This window comes from Pagrus pagrus, assembly GCF_965226575.1.
Source record: "Pagrus pagrus genome assembly, chromosome: 21".
NCBI classification, from domain to species: Eukaryota; Metazoa; Chordata; class Actinopteri; order Spariformes; family Sparidae; genus Pagrus; species Pagrus pagrus.
In genome coordinates this window covers 12,297,041-12,316,321 of record NC_140208.1, presented here as the reverse complement: position 1 = coordinate 12,316,321, position 19,281 = coordinate 12,297,041, and the positions used below count along the sequence as shown (strand labels likewise).

Sequence of the window (19,281 nt, the reverse complement as noted above, 5' to 3'; positions counted from 1 at the left end):
GAAGAAGATGAGTTTATACCGCCTGGTTAAAAATAAACATGGAATATTAATAGTGGCATAAGAAATGGTTGGAAAGTGTGACCTCCAGTAGATTATAATTAGTATTAATCAAAGTATTCTTCTTCTTCCCCCCCAGACAATGACCTAATTATCAGGATGTTGGTTACATATATCATTGAATAACATAAGGGACTGGATTTCATAAATATTTCTGCTTTTGCTAAGACAGCAAAGGGTGAATTTCATTATAGCATCTGGCTCTCACTTCCTCTCTGTCCTCATTCCCACATTGAGTCCTTTGTTGAGTTCAGTGGATCGTGGAAAAGTCAGGAAACACCGAACTTCTGTTCCCAGACTGTGGCGAACTTTCACCCCTGCTACCCAGAATAACCCAGGGACTCAATTATAGCCTCCAGAATCATTCAAATAGCATACTAGCCTCTTTATTTTTCATCTACAGATCAAACATGCATCCTCCCTGTGATCCCCTTCCCCGGAAATGAGCGTCATAATCACGGAATTGCCAATTAATCAGTGTAATTTGGGACATTTGCTCCGAAATGGAAGTCAGTGTCTGATTGGACACTTTGTTTCTTTCATTTTTTGTTTTTACTGACTGGTTGAATTCATTTCTGTTAATCAAACATGAAGAAAGCACAAATAGGCTGCAATGAATGCAAACCACTCCACTGGCCATCACAGGCACTTCCTCCGGTAACCATAGAGACCAAAAGCATTCAATTATAACATCAACAACACGACATTTTATTGCAAAATCACAAAGCGACCTCGACGACCTCTGCAGCTCATTAATATTTATGTTAAACGATACGAAGTCCTGCTATTTTCATCTTCTCTCAGCAGATTCCCTCAGAATTATTCATGGGTGTTAGACCCGACGTCATCACACCGAGTCCGAGTTGTGCTCTGCCCGCGTCATCACCCGGCGACGTTCTGTTCATTTTGTAAACATTTGCCAGCAGATGCTGGAGACCAAAGTGGGGAAACTCATGGATAATCTCGTGAAGGTATGTCTTTTAAAGTCGACAATGTATTTTTTTACGCAAACAAGTTTAGAAGAATGTTTATCGTTCCGTCTGCTCGTTACTAGCCAGTTAGGTAGCATGAAGCCTTTGTCTGTAAGTTCATTTCGACGATAGTGAAGTTACAGTAACACTTAAAGCAAAAAAGAAACATTTTACTACGCTTTAGCTCAAGGACAAAACACAAAATGGCACCATACAGATGTTCTGTTTTGTTGTTTGCTTTCTGGTTTTCCAGCTTCGTGCCGTAAGTGTGCTTTTTAGCGTAGATGTCGCACTTGTCACAGCTTTCTTTAGAGAAACATGCAGCAGATGTTACTTCATGTATCGTCCAGTATTTTATTTCTATTGTTTACATTGTGCAGAAACACCTCTAGACACTGAATGTTGCTGTGTAGGTGATTTATATACATTCACCCACTTTTAAAAAAAATGTATAATAGTTCTATGTTTATGTTTACATGCATTGTTTTTAGCTGTCTGCGTATTTCTATCTTCCCTGTAAACTGTTCTTGCAACTATGTGAAAGTACAATGACAGCCCCTTCAGACTGGAGTCACCCCTTGCCTGTATCTTCATATACACATACTTTGAACGCTGTCATGGTTGGCTAATAAAGCTGAATCTGAATCAGATTACTGTATGGCTAATCATAAATTAACATGAAGAAAAAAATGTGAGACTGCTGTGTAAACTGTCACAGGCTACTCTGCATGCTTCTGAATGAGCTTTGCTTGGTTGAGTAAAGATCATACTGCAAGCAGCTGTGTTTTAAGCGTGTGTGTCATGTGTGATTGGAAGTGATTCCCTCCTGTGTTTCCTCAGGTGCACGGAAGTGGCGGCTATGACTCCGACTTCAGTGATGATGAGCAGGGAGAGTCCTCAGAGAGAGGCCTTAAAAGGTAATATTAAAGACTGTAGAACTAAATAGACTCACTAATATATTTACCATTTTATTCAAATTTTGCTCACATAAACTCACAGGGTTGTGTATTTGTGCTCAGCAGATGCTAAAATGGATTAAACTGTTTATTATTATTCATATTATCCAGAAAGAATCATGAAGATATACAGTCTCATTCACTAACGCAAGCTTTCTGTGTTTATTTGCACCTTTGTCAGGAAACGTGAGGAGGAGATCTTACAGAAACCATTCCAGAAAGGTCGGCACTCGAAGGTGGCTCACCGGAGTTCACACTCTAATGAAGTGGACAGGTGCTGTACAATTGAAGTGAAATATACACGTCAATTAGTTTTACATTTAGCATTATCTACAATCATGGCAGAGCTTCCTGCTCACTTCTGACAGGTATTTTAACAGCTCATCTCAAAAAAAATGTCATGCCTCTTCAGACAAATGCATATTACCTGTTCACTTTTATGTCAGTTCTGTTAATATATGCTAATCGTGGATAGTAAAATGAAATCATTTAATCAAACTGAAATTTTATTTGCAAGTCGTGTGCCTCTGATGTACGACGCAATTAGAATTTGAGAAATGGAAATTTAATTTTTATGTTTGAAAACTTATCATTACTGCCAAAATGAAATGAATTTCCCTCATTGTCCTTCCATTACCATCCAGAGAAGATGTGTGTTTTTATTAATTTATGCTTCTAATAAAACCAGATGGGACCATAATTCCATTTAGTTATAATAGTTTCCTGTCATCGTTCTCACTTTTATTCAGTGTTTAAAAAGAAAAATAGGAAGACATACTCAAAAATTAAAAGGCTCATTTTATATATTTATTCATCTTTTTTGTGTGTGGGAAACTATACTTTTTATTTTATACTAATCTTTTAATGTTCTCCTGCTGTTTGTTTTTCAGGGAGGAGGCCAGGAACAGAAGAGCCCACCTGATATCAATGAATGCTGTATCCTTTATTAATTTTCCTTTCACGTTTTTTTTTTCCTCATGATTTCAGTGTGAAATGATAAAACAGATTGTTAAATTAAGCCCTTGAAAAATAATCTAACAGTCCCACATAACATGTTCATCTCATTTTAGTCTAAGTCTTAAGTTCAAACAAAATTTCTGCTTTGGCAGCTCACAGTGTGCAAAAGTTAACATTTAAAGAGAGACTGACCTTAAGCAGATGTTCCCAGTTTGAGCGACATAAGAAGTTCGTCGGTGACTACATACTTTATTATGGAGGACAGATGGCCGACTTCCATCGCTCTGCGTAAGTAGTGTGTCTCACAGTCGAACTTAACAGTCACTCATCTGCTGTCACTCTAGGCTAAAACTAACAACAATATGTTAACCATTACAGAGCTTTGGTTGTAAATTTTATTCATCCAACAATATTTTTAATTACAAATGTAGTTATTCTGTCCTCATCTGTGTATTTAATGCTTTCTTTCCCTCAGAACCAAGGACAAAACAGATCAGGACGTGCTGCGTGAGAATCATCGCTTCCTCTGGAGGGATGAGGACGAGGACGACATGACATGGTGATTGCCATAGTTAACTATTCATGCAGGCTGGTTTAATATTCAGTGTGGTCTTGATTATTGCTCTGTTCTCTTCTGAAAGAAAGATGTTTGGCTCTAAAGGAATTATAAGGATGTTGCAGCTCTGAATCCACAAGTAGCATGTGCCTGGTGATGAAAATCAGTGTCAGATGAGTTTGTGTTGTTTTTTTTACATGACTTTTCTTCTGTTCCAGGGAAAAAGAACTTGCCAAGAAGTATTACGACAAGCTGTTTAAAGAGTACTGCATAGCTGACCTGAGCAGATACAAGGAAAACAAGGTGGGTTGAATGGACGACATGATTCAAACAGAAATACAGCCGTAGTAGGCGTTGAGTAAATGTCAAGCAATGTGACAGCACATACAGTTCCAGGTGACTCATGTGGCCTGATGATTTGAATCTATTTTTAACAGTTTGAAGTTGACACGCCAGAATGCTAAAATCAGAAACCAGTTTAAGACAAGAAACTAAAGGATGGTGTGCATCTGTGCTGTGTTTTTATGACATATGTTATGTAGTTCATTAAGAGGTGAATACATAAGTTCTCATATATCAATGTACAGGAAGAAAATAATGTATATACACCTCAGCCATCCCAAACTCCACTGCCAGGACTTGGCAAAGTGATCCATATTTGCTCTGTGCTCAAAAAAACTCACTAATTGTCCCAGTGGTGGTGCCACGAGTAAAGGTTAATATATCATAAGTCAGACACTAATCTCCAACACCACCGGTCCATTAAAGATAAATGTTAGGAGTGTGATGGGTTTTGGCACTGTGCTCTGTCTCTAGTGGACACTGTGCCCGTTCTGGTTTGAGGCCAAGCTTTAAAACTGACAATATGTTCAACCCAAGGGCAGAGTGCTTGTGGCTCCATTGCTGAACTGTTAGGTCTTGATGATGCTCAAATATAATTCATGTGATATTTCAGACCATTGAGTTGCCAAATCTCTTGACAGATGACATGCTTATATAATATATAACACCCCAATTGGCTGTAGTTAACATTGTCATAAGTTCAAATCGAGTTCTGACACTGTCAGTCTGGTTGCAAAACTTGCCTCATAAATCCAGATTTCCCCGCAAATTAGTCATATTTGTCAATGATTGCAAATGTAGGCGTGAGTTGCATCATTCGTACAAGTTTAGTCAAATTTTGATCAGCTGTGTGTTGGGTAAATGAGGTGTGAATGTGTGCAGATGAATCCACGGACGGAGAGTGTGCTACGAGATGTATGTATGTTGGCGCTGACAAAAATACTAATGGCCGCGGCATCTCTTATTCTTAACTACTGCAGAGGCTGCAGACACACACCCCGAATCACATTTACAGGGAGCAAAACATCCATTCAAAATAAAACATGACATAAATATTTATAGACAATATTGACAGGAAGCCTGTCCAGCCTGTTAAATGTTGGATTAGTTAGGCTTTCTGCACACCCTGACATACTGAACACTTCCACTGAAACAAATGCTGATCAAAAACAGGGCAAATACTGAGTTATGGTAGGAACCCGTTTATTAAGCTTATAAATCTTACTTCAGGATTGATCAGGTTAATTAAAGGTGATTTATGTTGTGTGTCTGGCTGCTTCATTCTAAGTGATTGTGATGATTTGCATTTGTCTTTTATAAATGTTGTGCCCAACAGTTTGGATTTCGTTGGCGGACTGAGAATGAAGTTGTCTCTGGCAAAGGTAGGGCAAGGCCTAACATTACCCTAGCTTCATGTTTATACATGTTTTTTTAAAGCAGCATTATGTAGAAATAAGCCTTTTGTGTGTGCTTTGGCGCCTGTCCACGGTTTGAGTGTTGTAAAGACGCATCCCAGGTCTTTAACAATTTGTCAGACGTGATGTAGGTGCTAACTACAAACAAAACTCATTACGTCATAACAATGTTATGTGTTGAAAACTCGTATGTTGAAGTAAACATGCATGCAACTGTGATCCTACCCTCTCACTGAAGTTACACAGTGCAGAAACAAGTGAGAGGAGGGCGGCGTGGCTGAGACAGAGACACCGTTCACCCTATTACAAGACACTGAACCATCAAAATGATATGAAGGTGATAGTTTCAGGTCAAAACATACACAGTAAACAGTGTTGCTTTAAAATAATTGTTTGTTTGTTGTTTATACTGCTTTATCAAAATGCAGCAAAATATTTACGTTCTACGGGGATCTTAATCACAGAAAAACATTCTTCTTAACTAAAGAGTCACCTTGACTTAATTGAGCGGCGTGTCCCGCATCCCTGCCACTAATTTTAAGAAGGTTTTGTAATTTGTTATTGTAGTGTGATCACACTGGAAAAGGGAGAAGACGCTCAGTATAGTCAAACCACACAGAATGCATAATAAGCCTGCAAGTAATGATCATATTTATTTTTTATATGGCTTAACGATTACTTAGTTAATTATTTAGTCTATAAAGTCTTTATTCTCATCACAGTTTCCCAGAGGGAAAGTGACGTCTTCGAATTGTTTGTTTTTACTAACCAACAGCCCAAAACCCAAAGACTTTCCACTTACTATCATAAATGACAAAGAAAAACAGCAAGTCCTTGCATTTAAGAAGCTTGAACCAGCAAATGTTTGATATTTTTGCTTGAAAATGACTACAAAAGGATTAACTGATGATATAGTAAAATCATTTCCTATCAATCGATTTGTTTTGTTAAAAAAAACCCACTGGACTAATCAGTGAATCGATTAATCGCTACGGCTCTGTTGCATAATAGATACGGACATTTTTCGAGTGTGCTATCGTTGGACACTGTTCTCCCACAATACAAAGATAATGGAAGAGCTGCTCAAAGCTGGCATAACATAAAAATGAATTATGGATGGTGGTGAAATGACTCCAGAAAACATATTGGAAAACAAAAAAAGATAATCAATTCCAAGAAAGATATTTTGCTTTGTCTGGTGAACTTTACAGTGACTGTCTAAAGTTGCACTTAGTAGAAAGTACTTAAACATGTCGGGTTTTTTTGTATACTAACTGCTAAAACAGTTTACTATGACATAATGATGATTGGTGAGGATTTGGGACACAGCTCAGGTGTCTCCAGCTCAAGTGCCCAAAAAACAGTTCACAAACTTCTCCACTTGATGGCGACAGAGACAGTAGACAACACACTGTGGCTACTCCCTAACACAAGTCACTCCACATGTAAGGCTATTATTCAAATAAGCTTTAACTTTGCTTTGATGTATTTGCACTTTAGCGTGCCTTCAAAAACCTTTCAAGCAAGTTTCCTTTTTTGTTTCTTGTTAACTTGTGGGCCCCAAGCTTGTGAGTCAATTTGCACCATTCAGTTATCGACCCAGACGATTGATCTGTTGATTCCCCGTACCTAACATTTGTCTCACACCCAAAGAATAACCTCATTCTACCTCTCAAACCTCTCAAAGTTTGCCAGTGCTTTGATGATTACCGTCTTTTAATTGTTTTGGATTAGTACAACACCTCCACGCAGTCGGCCGCTCCTTCATGTGACTCACATTTATAGGTTTACCTGGAAGGACCATATCAGCAACTTGGCGAGGGCGCCTCGACAAGTCATTGATATGATTTGAGCCACACATACTCACAAACTCTTATGTTGACATCGATGCGGCCTCGCAAACACACACACAAACGCAGTATGTCTGAGAAAGCTGACTAAGCCAATATATTGTTCCAGATTAGGAACGTGTAATCCTGGTCTCTGACAGTTCACCCCCTGCAGGGATACTTGACAGGAAGTGGGATTAGATCGGGTCGGAGACACTTCGCTTCAACTGTCTGTGATTTGTGTGAATGAAGATTGCCAGAGAAATACTTCTTAAGCACTATTTAGAGCATGGGACCTTAAACTCGTCAGTGAAATCAATACTAATCTCATCCTGTAAGGTGAACCCGACGTCCTCATTCAGAGGTGAAGAAAACATTTCAAAGTGTTTGTGCTGGAAGTTAAAGGTGGAAAAAGTGTTAATCATGGGCTCAATATGAGTTTGATTTGATTTAAAGGTCGAGTGTCATTCAAACACTGGCGCTTGAATGCAAAATCCAAGAAAACTTAGTTTATCATTCAGTTAGTGGATTGAATGCTGTTCGGCTCAGGTGTCGTCATTGTCAGACCACCAGACTCGACTCCTGCTCATAAGCAAATTAGAAAAGAGTGAACTTTCCCCCAATTAAAGCCGGTCCTACTTCTCCCTATAAGGGGAGCTGCACCTCTGCCCAACCACGGACACCTTTTTGGAAAACTGTTGTCTTATCACCTCCTGCTATCTATGCACTTCAGGTCATGTTGATATTTGGTAATGCTGCTGACTACTCTTCAACCAGTCAGGTAGATTACGCAGAGCGCTGACCTTTCTTTTCGTGGCCACAGTGCGATATGTGATGAAGGAATGTCCAGCACTGAAAGGTTTACATCTCTCTTCCTTTTAAGTGTTGACTTATTTTTGCTTTTTTTAAAAGATGAGAAGGAAAAGATTATGGCCTCGAATCAAGTACATGAGAGCAGGATTGCGTGTTATCCTCCCCCAGGAGTCTTGACTTTCCCTTTGATTGATTGGATGAATTCTTGATGTAATAATCCACATTTATACCTCTAAAAGATGACATGAAAATAAGTCTTTGAGCTGTAAAGAACCTGTAAACAGATCTTTTGCGTCAAGCGTGTTTTCTTCATAAAACATTTGCAAAGCTGATTTTTCTGGATATTTTGAGTCTCTCATCATTGCTGTATCCGTTTTGCTAGCTTAAAGTTCCTCTTCCTGACCGTCATTGAATGCTTCTTTGTGTGTTACTTCCTTGAGTGTCCTTGTGTGCCCATATGTGATACAAACGTAGTTGGTTGAGTGCGTGCTTCATGTTCAGAAGCTGTGTCCTTGCTGCAGGGTTCCAATCCGGCCTGTGGCCTTTGACACATGTCATCCTCCCTCTCTCTCATCCCGTTTCCTGTCTGTCTTCAGCTGTTCAATCAAAAATAAAGCTACTACTCTATAGCACTCCTAGTGGTGAAAACTCCAAATGGTACCTTTAAAGGCCCAGGCGCACCAAACCAACATCAAAGAACTAGCGGAGACAAAGGCCAATTGTTGTGTTACCTCACCTAGCCTGTGCGTTGGAGGCTCAAGGGACTTGACCTTTCTTTTTCTGTTTCTCTTTTTGTGCACTGATACCCTTAGCTGAACAGCCAATCAGAGTGATTTCTCTCACCGACTGACTCTGCTGGCGATCGAACATGCCGAATTGGCCACAAAGCTGCCAACAAGCCGACTATTGCAATCGGACCAGGGATGCTCAAAGGTAGGAAGACGATTCTGGAGAAAGATAGTCCATTGTTGAGTCTCACCCCCAGGTCGTCAAATACCAACACTTTGTGTCGGTATTCAACCCAAAATTCTAACCCAAAGCGTCAGTATTTGGCAAACTGGGAATGAGACTCAACCATCAACTATCTGTATCCAGACTTGCCTTCCTTAGCTTTAACGCTGACCCTGACATTGTGTCATGTCACGAAAGCTCATGTAATTTCTTTCTTGTGCTCTGCTCATCAGCACATAAGACTGTTATGTAGGTATTTTTTCAGATCTCATCTTTGTTTCCAATAAAAATATGAGGCAATGTTTTTGTAAGAACAGAAATACCTCATTGAGTGAGAACACTGGATATCAGAACGTGTCCTGACAGTCTTTAACACTGGAGCAGCAGATACACAAGTTTGGTGCAGGGCCTGCGGGTGCCTCAGTCCAAGTCATGCTTTTCTGTGTGTTTCCCTTCTGGTTTAAATTGAGCTTTAGTCTTGCTGTCAAGAGGAGGCCAAAGGCCAGAGGTAGTTGAGGCCAGACTTATTTTTCGTGGGCCCCCTGTCAAAGAAAATGGAGTTTGGTCTCGGCTTACGTAACTTTCCTGTCTTTAAAAAATAGTTTGAGCATGTTCGCTTCCACGCTCTTACTTATAGTGCAGAAATCAGGTCTGACCCACCTTTGCCACTGTTGGCTAGACTGTGAGACCACTTTAGGTCTCAAACTGTGACAATACACTTTTTGTAAGTTATTGACTTCATGACCATGGATTTTAGTTTCACCCGAACCCTAACTTTCAACGTGCTCTTGTCTGAGTTTTCTGTTATTTGTCTGGTTTGGTCCAAAGTCTGTTCCATCCTCAGAAATATATTGCACATTCATATTGAGCATTTATTTCGCTAACAAATGCTTGCGTTTGAATATTGTCACATCCTGTGACACCCAAACTACTTACTATCCCTTAATCTTCTGTTAAGAAAGATGAAATAGATATCACCATTTAAAGGTCAAATCCTCTCTTTTGCTTTAGCCTGGCCTGGGTCCCAACGCAGGCAAGATTTGTTCTTTGTAAGGATAGCCTGCTGTTCTGTTGTGCCATCCACAATAAATCAGCCTCTGAGCAGTAACTGAGTGTATTCTAAGTGTTAGAAGTGATAGCTTATTAGCCCACAGCCCACAAAGCTTTCAGAGTTGCCGAGTGGAACAGTAGAGACAGCGAGTTTCTGTTTGTATTGTTTTAATTTGTTTATCTGTGAGTGTTTATAGGGTGTTGTACATCAAAATTAAGACATGTAAGTGCTTCACACTAGCCTACAGAGGGAGAGGCATATAATATTAAGTGGAAAACATAATCCTAGTGGTATGTATATCAATGCTCTTTGGTCTACTTAGTTAACAGGATGCTCTGGAGTAAATAACAGTTGCAAAATAGTGTGTGAGTGTTGAACCTGAGGTCAGCTGTCTGGACTGCTTGTCCATGTGAAAGGCAGACATAGAAAGACCAAGTCTTATCCAGAGTCAGAGGTGGGACTGTGTGGTTGGAGAAAGAATCATCCCTTGGATGCCAGTTACATTCCCAATATTTGAGAAATCTGCCTGAGGGCAGTGAGTGGATCGTTCAGTGTTTCCCACAGGCAGAGAATTTATTAAAGGTGGTCGACCCTGAGGAGGGGACGCAGGTTGGGGGTGGTGAGTATCAAGAGTCGGCTGGAAAACAGCTCCGAATTCACAGACTCAATAACTATTGCATACGAGTGCAGCATTCTGACAGACTTTCCAATCAGGTCTGCACTTGCAAAAATGCTTTTGGATGGAGGCTTGTTTTGTTCCAAGTATATGTGGCGAGCACTGAACCATTTTCACATTAACTACTCTTTATGTTCTTTTGAGCAGTAGAAGTTGATGAGTGTATCAGGCAGCTAGTTTCGCAACATCAGCTGCTCTCCAAGGCTGTGACATTAATGGAATAGCTTGACATTTTGGGCAGGGCACTTATTCGCTTTCTTGCTGAGTGTTAGATGAGGAGATTGATTCACACTCAATATGAAGCTACAGCTAGCAGCCGCTTAGCTTAGACTAGCACAAACATGGGGGGGGGGGAGCCAGTCTGGTTCTCTATGAAGAAAAAAAAGCCGACCAATAGCCCAAAACCCAAAGACTCTTCATTTACTACCATAAATAACAAATAAAAGCTGTTTGAATTTTAAAACTAATTTTATTTTCATAAACTGACAACTGAATCGACAAAAGAGTTGTAGCTCTATTGCCTTACAGCCTCAATGTTACAACAAGACTCCAGTAGGTGACTGTGGCTGACCGATAAACCTACCGCTTAGACCTGGATACAGCGCTGCTGCCCAGCCTTGCCTCTATTTTTATCCAGTGGTCATTTGGGGTATTGCAGCGGAAAATCCGTCCTTAGGCCCAAAAAGCATTTTCCTACCATTGTTATACCACCATTGCGAAAGAGATGTCTTTAAAACGTTGACAGGCCACCTCAAACTCAGGTTCTGTTATAAATCTCCTGGCAAAAGAAAAACGGTCATGCAACCACACTGGGAGGCGGATTTTGTTTTGATCTTTTGAAAACTAGGCTAGCTGTTTCATTCTGTTCCCAGTCTCTATGCTAAGCTAAGCTAACTGGCTCATATTCACCATCTTAACTGTTATCAAACTTCTCATCTAACTTTCAGCAAGGTCGCAAGTAATTATTTTTCCAGAAATGACAAACTGTCCTTTGAAATAAGTCTTTGGTCTGGCCTGTTTGGTATCATAACAGCAGCCTTCTGCCTTGGTCAGCATACCCCGTGACCTTAGCTTGTTAAATTAGGATGGTTTCTGTTAAAAAAAAACAGGCCTGGTTTTTATAATGATCTGTCCTTTGTGAACTTTTAATAGGCATCCAAGAGTGACTAGAAAGTGAAGGATCACTGACTCATGACACTGCCCTGCGACTTCATCCAGTGAATGTTAATCATGCAGCCATCTGTCCTGTGGTGGATCCGTCCTGATCTCAGGCTGCTGGCTGGCGGCATTAGTAACCATTGACGTAGGAGGACAGGAGTTTCCTCTCTTAAAGGGGTTTACTCAGGTGACTCGGTGCCAGCTCTTATCATTGAGCATGTGAGGTGGGTGGATACCTGCTAATTATCCACAAATCATGGCGGATATCCTGTGTTTATACAGACCCATCCAGGAGTTTATGTGTAAAGCTTACTTTGGATCCTCCATGTGGCACTATTTTAAAGATGTGCCCTCCGAGCACAACACCAGGGACTAAAGTTGGTCTTATTAGCTTTCATGTGGGAAAAATGTGGCACCAGGGGGCTGAAGAATATCAGAAGTATGTGAAGAATGGTTTCCTGAACTTTATTATATTTCGTTTTTGACATTTATTGTCAAAAAAGTTGCCCGGGAACAAATTTCTATTGACGCCACTCTGCCAGGGTTGTAGCTGTAGCTGGAGGGCCACACACATTCACACTCTCCATTTATTAACCTTGGAATATATCACATTCTTTTATCCGACACTGAGCTGTTTCTCTGCGGCAGCGAGGGGATTCAGTACCTTGTTCAAGGGCGCTCAGTTTTGTGTAGGCAAAGGCTTTTACCTCTTTTCTTTACAGAGAAAAGCTGCTGTGTGGCCATACAGGAGGTGAATTTGACTGAATTTTTGTTTTGTACGTGCGATGGAGATATTTGAGTGTCATGGGAAAATTCCACTGCCAAACCAACGTCACTGATTATGGCGAAGACAGGATTCTCTTAGGTCTCCGGGCACCGGTTACTGCCCATGGCGTCATGATGGGTTGAGAAGATGGCCCTGTCCCAAGTCACACCCATATAGTGTCAGAAAGGAGCAGTCATCAAGGCTTTAAAGGGATACGTTGGCATTTCCAGCTTCTCCTCACTTAGAAATTTTAAAACATTTTAAATGGATGTTGATGAACATGTACACATAGCTGCTTTCTACAAGACTTTTTATTTGAAATGTTAAAGTAATCCTTTTAAGTCATCAAAGTGTTTCTTCATAGTAAGGAATGGCTCTAGGTATGGCAATGTTGGTTGGCCGATCAGTCGACCACCATTGGAGAGATTGCCATGAAAATTGGTTCATATCCCCCTCAGGATGAATTGTGTTGACTTTGATGATCCCCTGACTTTTTAATTTTCAGATTCAAGATTCAAAAACTTAATTGTCCATTAATGCAGACAATTATAGACATTTTTCTTACAGATACAAAACAGTGCATCATATAAGAACATCAAATGCATATAGAAAGATGACACATTACATTTAGTGAAAATGTAATGCATTAAACTAAATGTAAAATGTGTAATGTAATGTATGTAAGAATTTAAATGCATAATATTCAAAACATTTAAAAACAATTATCAACAGAATGTTAAGAAATTACAGTGTTGACTTTATGTCAACACATCTATGTACTGTGTTGTGGAGATATCTGCTGAAGTTAGCATGCTAACCAGCTAGCCCTGGCCGACAATGCATAAACATCATAATGTCAAAGCTTCTATTTATTCACATTCTGTTGATTATTTTTAAGTTAATTTGAACTTTTTCAACTAAAATTCTCGCATATTGCCCCTTAAATGTAGAATCGTCCAAAGTTTGAAATACACAATAAGCTGAAGGATAATGAGGTATTGGAAAATTGTTAATTGCTGATGGCTTGCAAAGTCACTGGTTAGGTATTCAAAAACAGAAATCTAATAAAGCTTTTCTTAAATTTATGGTGTCTTTAATTGCAGAAAAATACAGCTCAATATTCTGCTTTGGAGCTGCACTGACACATTGACCCTCCCTGTTTAAGTTCAACTATAAACTAATTTATTTCATTCTCATTTCCAACACTCGATCCAATATAACATCAGGCCCTCACAAAAAACAAAAAAAAACCCAGCCCACCTCATCACAACCCATTCCATATGCAGCACCGGAGCCAGAAGTGTCCTTTTGAGTCTGACGTCACAGATCCTTAATCTAATACAGCACGTGAAAGGAAAGTCTGCCTTCTGGCCTAAGTGGCCCGAAGCCACTACAGCCGGCGTCACTTCACCTTAATGTTTACTCAGTCTAAGGCAGGTGAGGAAGGGCATCACTCTCCTCTCGCAGAGTAAGAAGCATATCTGGTCCCTGTGCCAAGAATGGCCTGCTCTGACGCACTCGCTCCCCCTGCTACAATCTGGAGGAACCCCGGAGACCAGATCAATGCTACCTTAAGCTCCTCTTGGGATAATGGGCAGGCTGTGCAGTGGCTGGAGGGAGGCCTGAGGGGATGAGGCGAGGTGAAGAAAGGGAGCTGAGGATAAGGAGGACGAGGTGTAGAGACAGAAGGAGGAGGGGGAGGGAGAGCAGCAGGGTTTGGAAGCTACTCTGAATCTGAACCTGAAGCGGTTGGGGATTTATAGTCTGCATTTCTTAATCCTAAAAATAAACATTTGAATTTTAACTCTCTCTTCTACCTGCATCAATCCTGTTGTTTTTAAGTCTTTCCTTCTGTATCACACATAATAAATCTTATACACAGGAATATTTATACAGTCACTGTTCTGTGGCTTGTTTGATCTTTACCTCTTAGTTTTCCTACGAACTAATTTCTTCCCTTCTGTACATTGAAAATTGCTGTGGATCAGAGATAGATGGCTAAAAATATCATGTGAATTTAATAATTGAAACATGTGTTTGTATGTAGACAACAAAAGCGCTCTCTGGTCTTCCAGGTCAGTTCGAGTGTGGAAACAAACGTTGCGAGAAGCAGGAAGGCCAAAAAAGCTGGGAGGTGAATTTTGCCTATGTGGAACGCGGCGAGAAGAGAAACGCATTGGTCAAACTCAGTAAATACTCACCATTTTCTCTGGTTATTCTTTGCAAAAGTTGTTTGTTTGTAAATGTGCAGACATGTGTGTGTATGTGTGGCTGTGGCCTGGTTGAGGTTACTGTCAAAGATCCGGCTCATAATAATCCTCCTTCAGGTATCATGCTGCAGAAAATCCTGTTAGAATAATTACCGTAATTGGAGGACCCACCAGTCATAGTAAACTCAGTCAAGCAAGAAATGACAGACTCTTTAACAAGCTGGTGCAACAGGTCACAGCCAGGCATATTCTCCTGTCCTCATCAACTAAAAATGTAATCCAATTTGTAGCAATTTTGAACTCAATGTTTTGACAGTGATAACTGTTTTGACAGTAATGAAACATGGGCTGGTAACCCTGGAGCATGAACTAAGTCAGACACATTGGAGATATATAATAGGGATGATATTGCTCTGAATTAATGAATACATCTCTCAAAACACCTAAGCAATTAATTTTTACTGTACATAGATTTGAATCTTGGTGTGTTGTTATAAACAGTGAGAAATCATCTGTCTGACGGAGTTAAGCAGGAGTTCAACAGGGCTCTGTCCTTGGTCTCTTTCTCTTTAGTTTATATACAAATTATTTACCAGGATTACATCATGGAAGCGTTTTCCAGATGTATGCAGATGATACTGTTGTATACAGTATGTATCTGGTAGAACCATTTTCTCAGTTTACACACATTTGTTGCAGCATTTACATTTGGTAGCGTTTGTCACTAATGCTTACACTAAAATGTATAAAACAAGCTTTTTATTCATCCCTCAACAGAGGTTAACAAATGAATTAGGTTTGTAATTAATAAATGGGTCATTCGATACCACTTCACGTCATGAGTGAGCCTGTTTTTCATTGGGTTATGGACATTTTCAAGTCACAGCTTGTAATGGTGTGGTTTGTTGCATATCCTGTTCTGAATGCCAGAACATGACATAATATTAATCTTAATTCCTTAGCTCAACACAGATACACTATTTCACAGTATCAAAATTATTATATTTAAACTTAGATAATTGCAACACTTAAAACATTTCTACAACCGTTATCATATTTGAGTTGTTAATGAGGATTATTGTTTCTGTTGTAGGATTATGCCCCGAATGCTCTTTCAAACTCAACTACCACCACAAGTAAGCTAACATACTTTTTTTTTTACATTAAAAATGTAGATTGTTTTGCCCATGACGAGTGTTTTTTTAATGATTGTGCAGCGTGTTCACTGGTCTGCTAGAAGTAGGGCAGGTCACCACGGAGAGTCGGCTGTCAATATTTTGCAGCATGCAGAGGTTTGAGCTTTGAACCATGATTTATGTTTCCTGTCTGACCTTCTTACCAGCCATGATTATATATCAGATTTTGTCATTTGAATGAAACAGCTGAATGTGTTAATTGTAGCTTGAAATGATTATGGATGGAAAGCCGAATAAATGTATTCTACAAAAGTAAGGAATAAGATACAGTATGTGTTTCGTAGGCTTTTCACAGTTGGTTAGGATTTTAAAAGTCTCTGTTCGACTCCAGCAGACTTTAATTCATTTAAAACTCCAGCCAAGATTCATTCATGCTCCACTGAAAGTGCCTTTGGCCATGTCTTCCAAATAGTGCTGTAATTAGCTGCTTTATAATGTGAATAGTACAGTTTGTTCACACTGTGATTCTATTTGTAGGAGGAAAGAAGTGAAAGTAAAAAAAATGACCAAAAGGTTATCAGAGGAGAACCAGGAGCCACCAGAGAAGAAGAAGAAGAAGAAGAGGAAGAGGTCGTCTTCACACTCCAAGAAGCACAAAGGCAGGAGGCACAGAGGTAAGACTGCTCTCCTCTCCTCTCTTCTCCTCATCTCTCCTCATAAACTGTCCCATTAATTAGGGCAGTAATCTCATCAGATGGGAATCGCCTGGGGGAGCAGACTTGTTTATAGTTTGTTCTTGGAAGTGATCTAATCCCTGTTTTTCTCTTGTATTTCACACAGACAACTCCCTTTTGATTAAAACATATTTAACTTTTTAACTCTCCATTTCTCTGCAGATCGCTCCGCCTCCTCCAGCGGCTCAGAGGAGTCGCAGGACTCAGACAAAGGTAGCGTTCATAACTCTCTCCCGTACACACAGAAGTACCTCCCCCATTTAAAAAAATAACACACATTGGACAGTTTATGGTCCACTCCCCCAGACCTCTGTCAGGGTGTTTTCACTCCACTGACAGTCCTTTCTGGAAACTCATCCATTAGCCCTGTAGTGAATAGCAATAGACCGCGGCAGGTCTGCTTTTTCTCAACTGCCCCTCTCCCCATTCCTTTTCTTTCTGCCCTTCGCTGTAAGCAGTGTGAAATGAAGTATGTCTTTGCCCCCGTGTCCCTGTTCTGTTTATTCCAGGGTCTGTCAGGGTGGATGGTTTGGTGGTTGGGTGGTCGGGTGAAGGTAGAACACAAAAACAAACTCTCTCTGTGCAGAGGTTGTGCTGTTGAATTCAACGTGCAGTGGAATCCGCACACAAACACTCACACACTTTCTTTCAGCCGTCAGTCGCGCATGTCTTGAGCAGTTGTTGAAGGCCAGATTTGATTAATTGTAAGACCTAGAACGTCATGTTAATTTGTGAGCGATGCGTTCAGGGAAGGTTAGAGACTTTAAGGTTATGGAAGCAATTTGTCTCCCGGAAATTGAGGTGAACTTTATATTAGGGCCGCAACCAGGGTTGCTGAGATTTCCTAAGAATTTCCAGCAAAAATTAAGATGATCAGAGTAATTGCGCTGACATTAACACTGATGAACAGGGATTATTGGTTGACCTAGTTTTTACTTCCTGTACTGTTACTGACCACTCTCTGCAATTCTCTCTACAGACTCAGAAGCTGGAGATGAGCCAGAGGGCCAATCAGAAGCCGACCACTGGCGAGGACCCGCCCCTGCTGTGGAGGAAAAGTCAAGGTGAGGTTAACAGCTAGTGGTCATATTAAACCAAACCAAGTAAGCTGCCTAAAGACCATCAGACACCGTCTTTACCACTTAGCCCACATAGGTTAAAGATCACTACATAGCACAGCGTGAGGAGCACTTAGATGACCCGCACAAAGCTGCTCTCAACTCCAGGAAAGTCAGTAAAACCTTTAACCTGCTCCTGTCACGCTACTCCTGTCATAAGATTTTCGGCTATAGAAAAGCGATGCACACCAAAGGGCTGTAGTGAGGTGCTGAACGCTGGAAATAGACTTATAAAAGGAAAAAGAAGTCTTGGCCCCACATGCATTTGATGACGTTTCGGCCCCTCGGGCCTTCTCCGAGATCACCGAATGCACATAGAGCCAGAGAGTGCGACACTTTTTTCTGCTGTCATTTGATTTTTGTACTCTCAGAAAGATGTGATATTACTGAAAAGGTCAACAGTAAGAGGCAGTGTTTATTCAAGCGCACATGAGCACAACTCTGACCTCAAGACAAAACACTTTCATTAATACGTAATGGTGGTGCTTCTGACCCGTTGCATTGGTTACATAATACTTTAGCACAATATATGCTAGGTTCTTTAAAGGAGCACTGTGTAGAGTTGAGGAAGATCTTTATTGACTGATTTTTTTGGAGTTTGAGTTTGATTTTTTTTCTCCAAAACTACATTGTGCTCCTTTAAAGGTAATTAAGTATTAAGTGATTAATGTTGTTTGGGTGAAGTGTAAAGACGGAACCACCATGGAGAACATAAAGAAACACCTCTCATTTAGTGAGTACAGTAGGAGCCTCTCTGAGGTATGTTTGCCTTTGTTAAAGTATTTTGCTGTCGCCATTTAATTCTGTTCTGTGCCACTGTTGGTACTCCACTTCATTTCAAGTCCTCTAGAGCTTGAATAAAAATTGACGGAAAAAAAAGTGTACCACTGACACTGCCAGAGTTAGTCAGAGGCCACCCATACAAAGCATCTAACAGTAAGTGTTCGCATCGTCCATGACAGGAACTAACACTTCTGTGATTCTGTTTGTTTCATCTGTCTAGGGAGGAGGAGTTTGATGATTACTTTGAAGACATGTTCCTTTGACTCGGCTGGTACCGGCGGCAACCCTGCTGTGACTACACTTCCTTCTGCGCGCCGCTGACATTAAGCATGTTCCGTTTGAGTTTTGTGTGCATGTAGGTCTCTTTGACTGTATGTTTCAGCGCTGCCGCGGAAATAAACACAATATTTATCCTGAACTGGCAGTGATGTCTTTGATTTTTTGATATCCGCCGTCACACTGTTTCAGTCCCATCACTATTCCTGAGGAGAATAAATGGTAGGAGCCTGCCTCGAGGGATAGCAATCCATCTGTCGAGTCAATACACAACTTTGGGATGAATTGTAATCACTTTAAAGGGTAACTTCACCAATTTTCCATGTTTAAGTGTGTTCGAGCTCTCAGTCTGGAGTCAGTGAGACTTTGAGTGGCATAACAAGACATGTAATGGGGCTGGGGCTAGCTGGTTAGCATGCTAAATGAATTAGAAAAAGACATGGCCGTCTTTGATATAAAATCAAACCTGTTATTTTTAACTTTCAAAAATTCTTTAATTTTTTAATCAAAATGTCTTACATATTGC

General features: G+C 40.3%; 1 protein-coding gene across 2 annotated transcripts; it reads left to right on the top strand.

Moving 5' to 3' along the window:
* The first annotated feature begins 893 nt into the window (after window positions 1-893).
* fra10ac1 (FRA10A associated CGG repeat 1) lies at window positions 894-18,897 on the top strand. Of its 2 annotated transcripts, XM_084342466.1 has the most exons (14): window positions 902-1,028; window positions 1,869-1,945; window positions 2,166-2,258; window positions 2,875-2,920; window positions 3,153-3,229; window positions 3,417-3,500; window positions 3,716-3,800; window positions 5,176-5,221; window positions 14,574-14,687; window positions 15,802-15,844; window positions 16,382-16,518; window positions 16,741-16,791; window positions 17,558-17,642; window positions 18,700-18,897. In XM_084342466.1, exons 1-14 carry the CDS (start codon window positions 984-986, stop codon window positions 18,740-18,742), a joined length of 1,026 nt encoding a protein of 341 aa, XP_084198592.1. In that variant the 5' UTR covers window positions 902-983; the 3' UTR covers window positions 18,743-18,897. The 2 variants fall into 2 exon arrangements, with proteins under 2 accessions (XP_084198593.1, XP_084198592.1); XM_084342467.1 differs by lacking the exon at window positions 14,574-14,687 and having other exon boundaries at window positions 894-1,028.
* The last annotated feature ends 384 nt before the right edge of the window (window positions 18,898-19,281 follow it).

Excerpts from the sequence above, each read along its gene's own strand:
- fra10ac1 (XM_084342466.1), top strand. The coding sequence starts at position 984 with ATGCTGGAGACCAAAGTGGGGAAACTCATGGATAATCTCGTGAAG. Across the intron at positions 2,921-3,152 it reads ACCTGATATCAATGAATGCT|TTTGAGCGACATAAGAAGTT; the intron begins GTATCCTTTATT and ends AGATGTTCCCAG. Across the intron at positions 15,845-16,381 it reads AAACTCAACTACCACCACAA|GAGGAAAGAAGTGAAAGTAA; the intron begins GTAAGCTAACAT and ends TTCTATTTGTAG.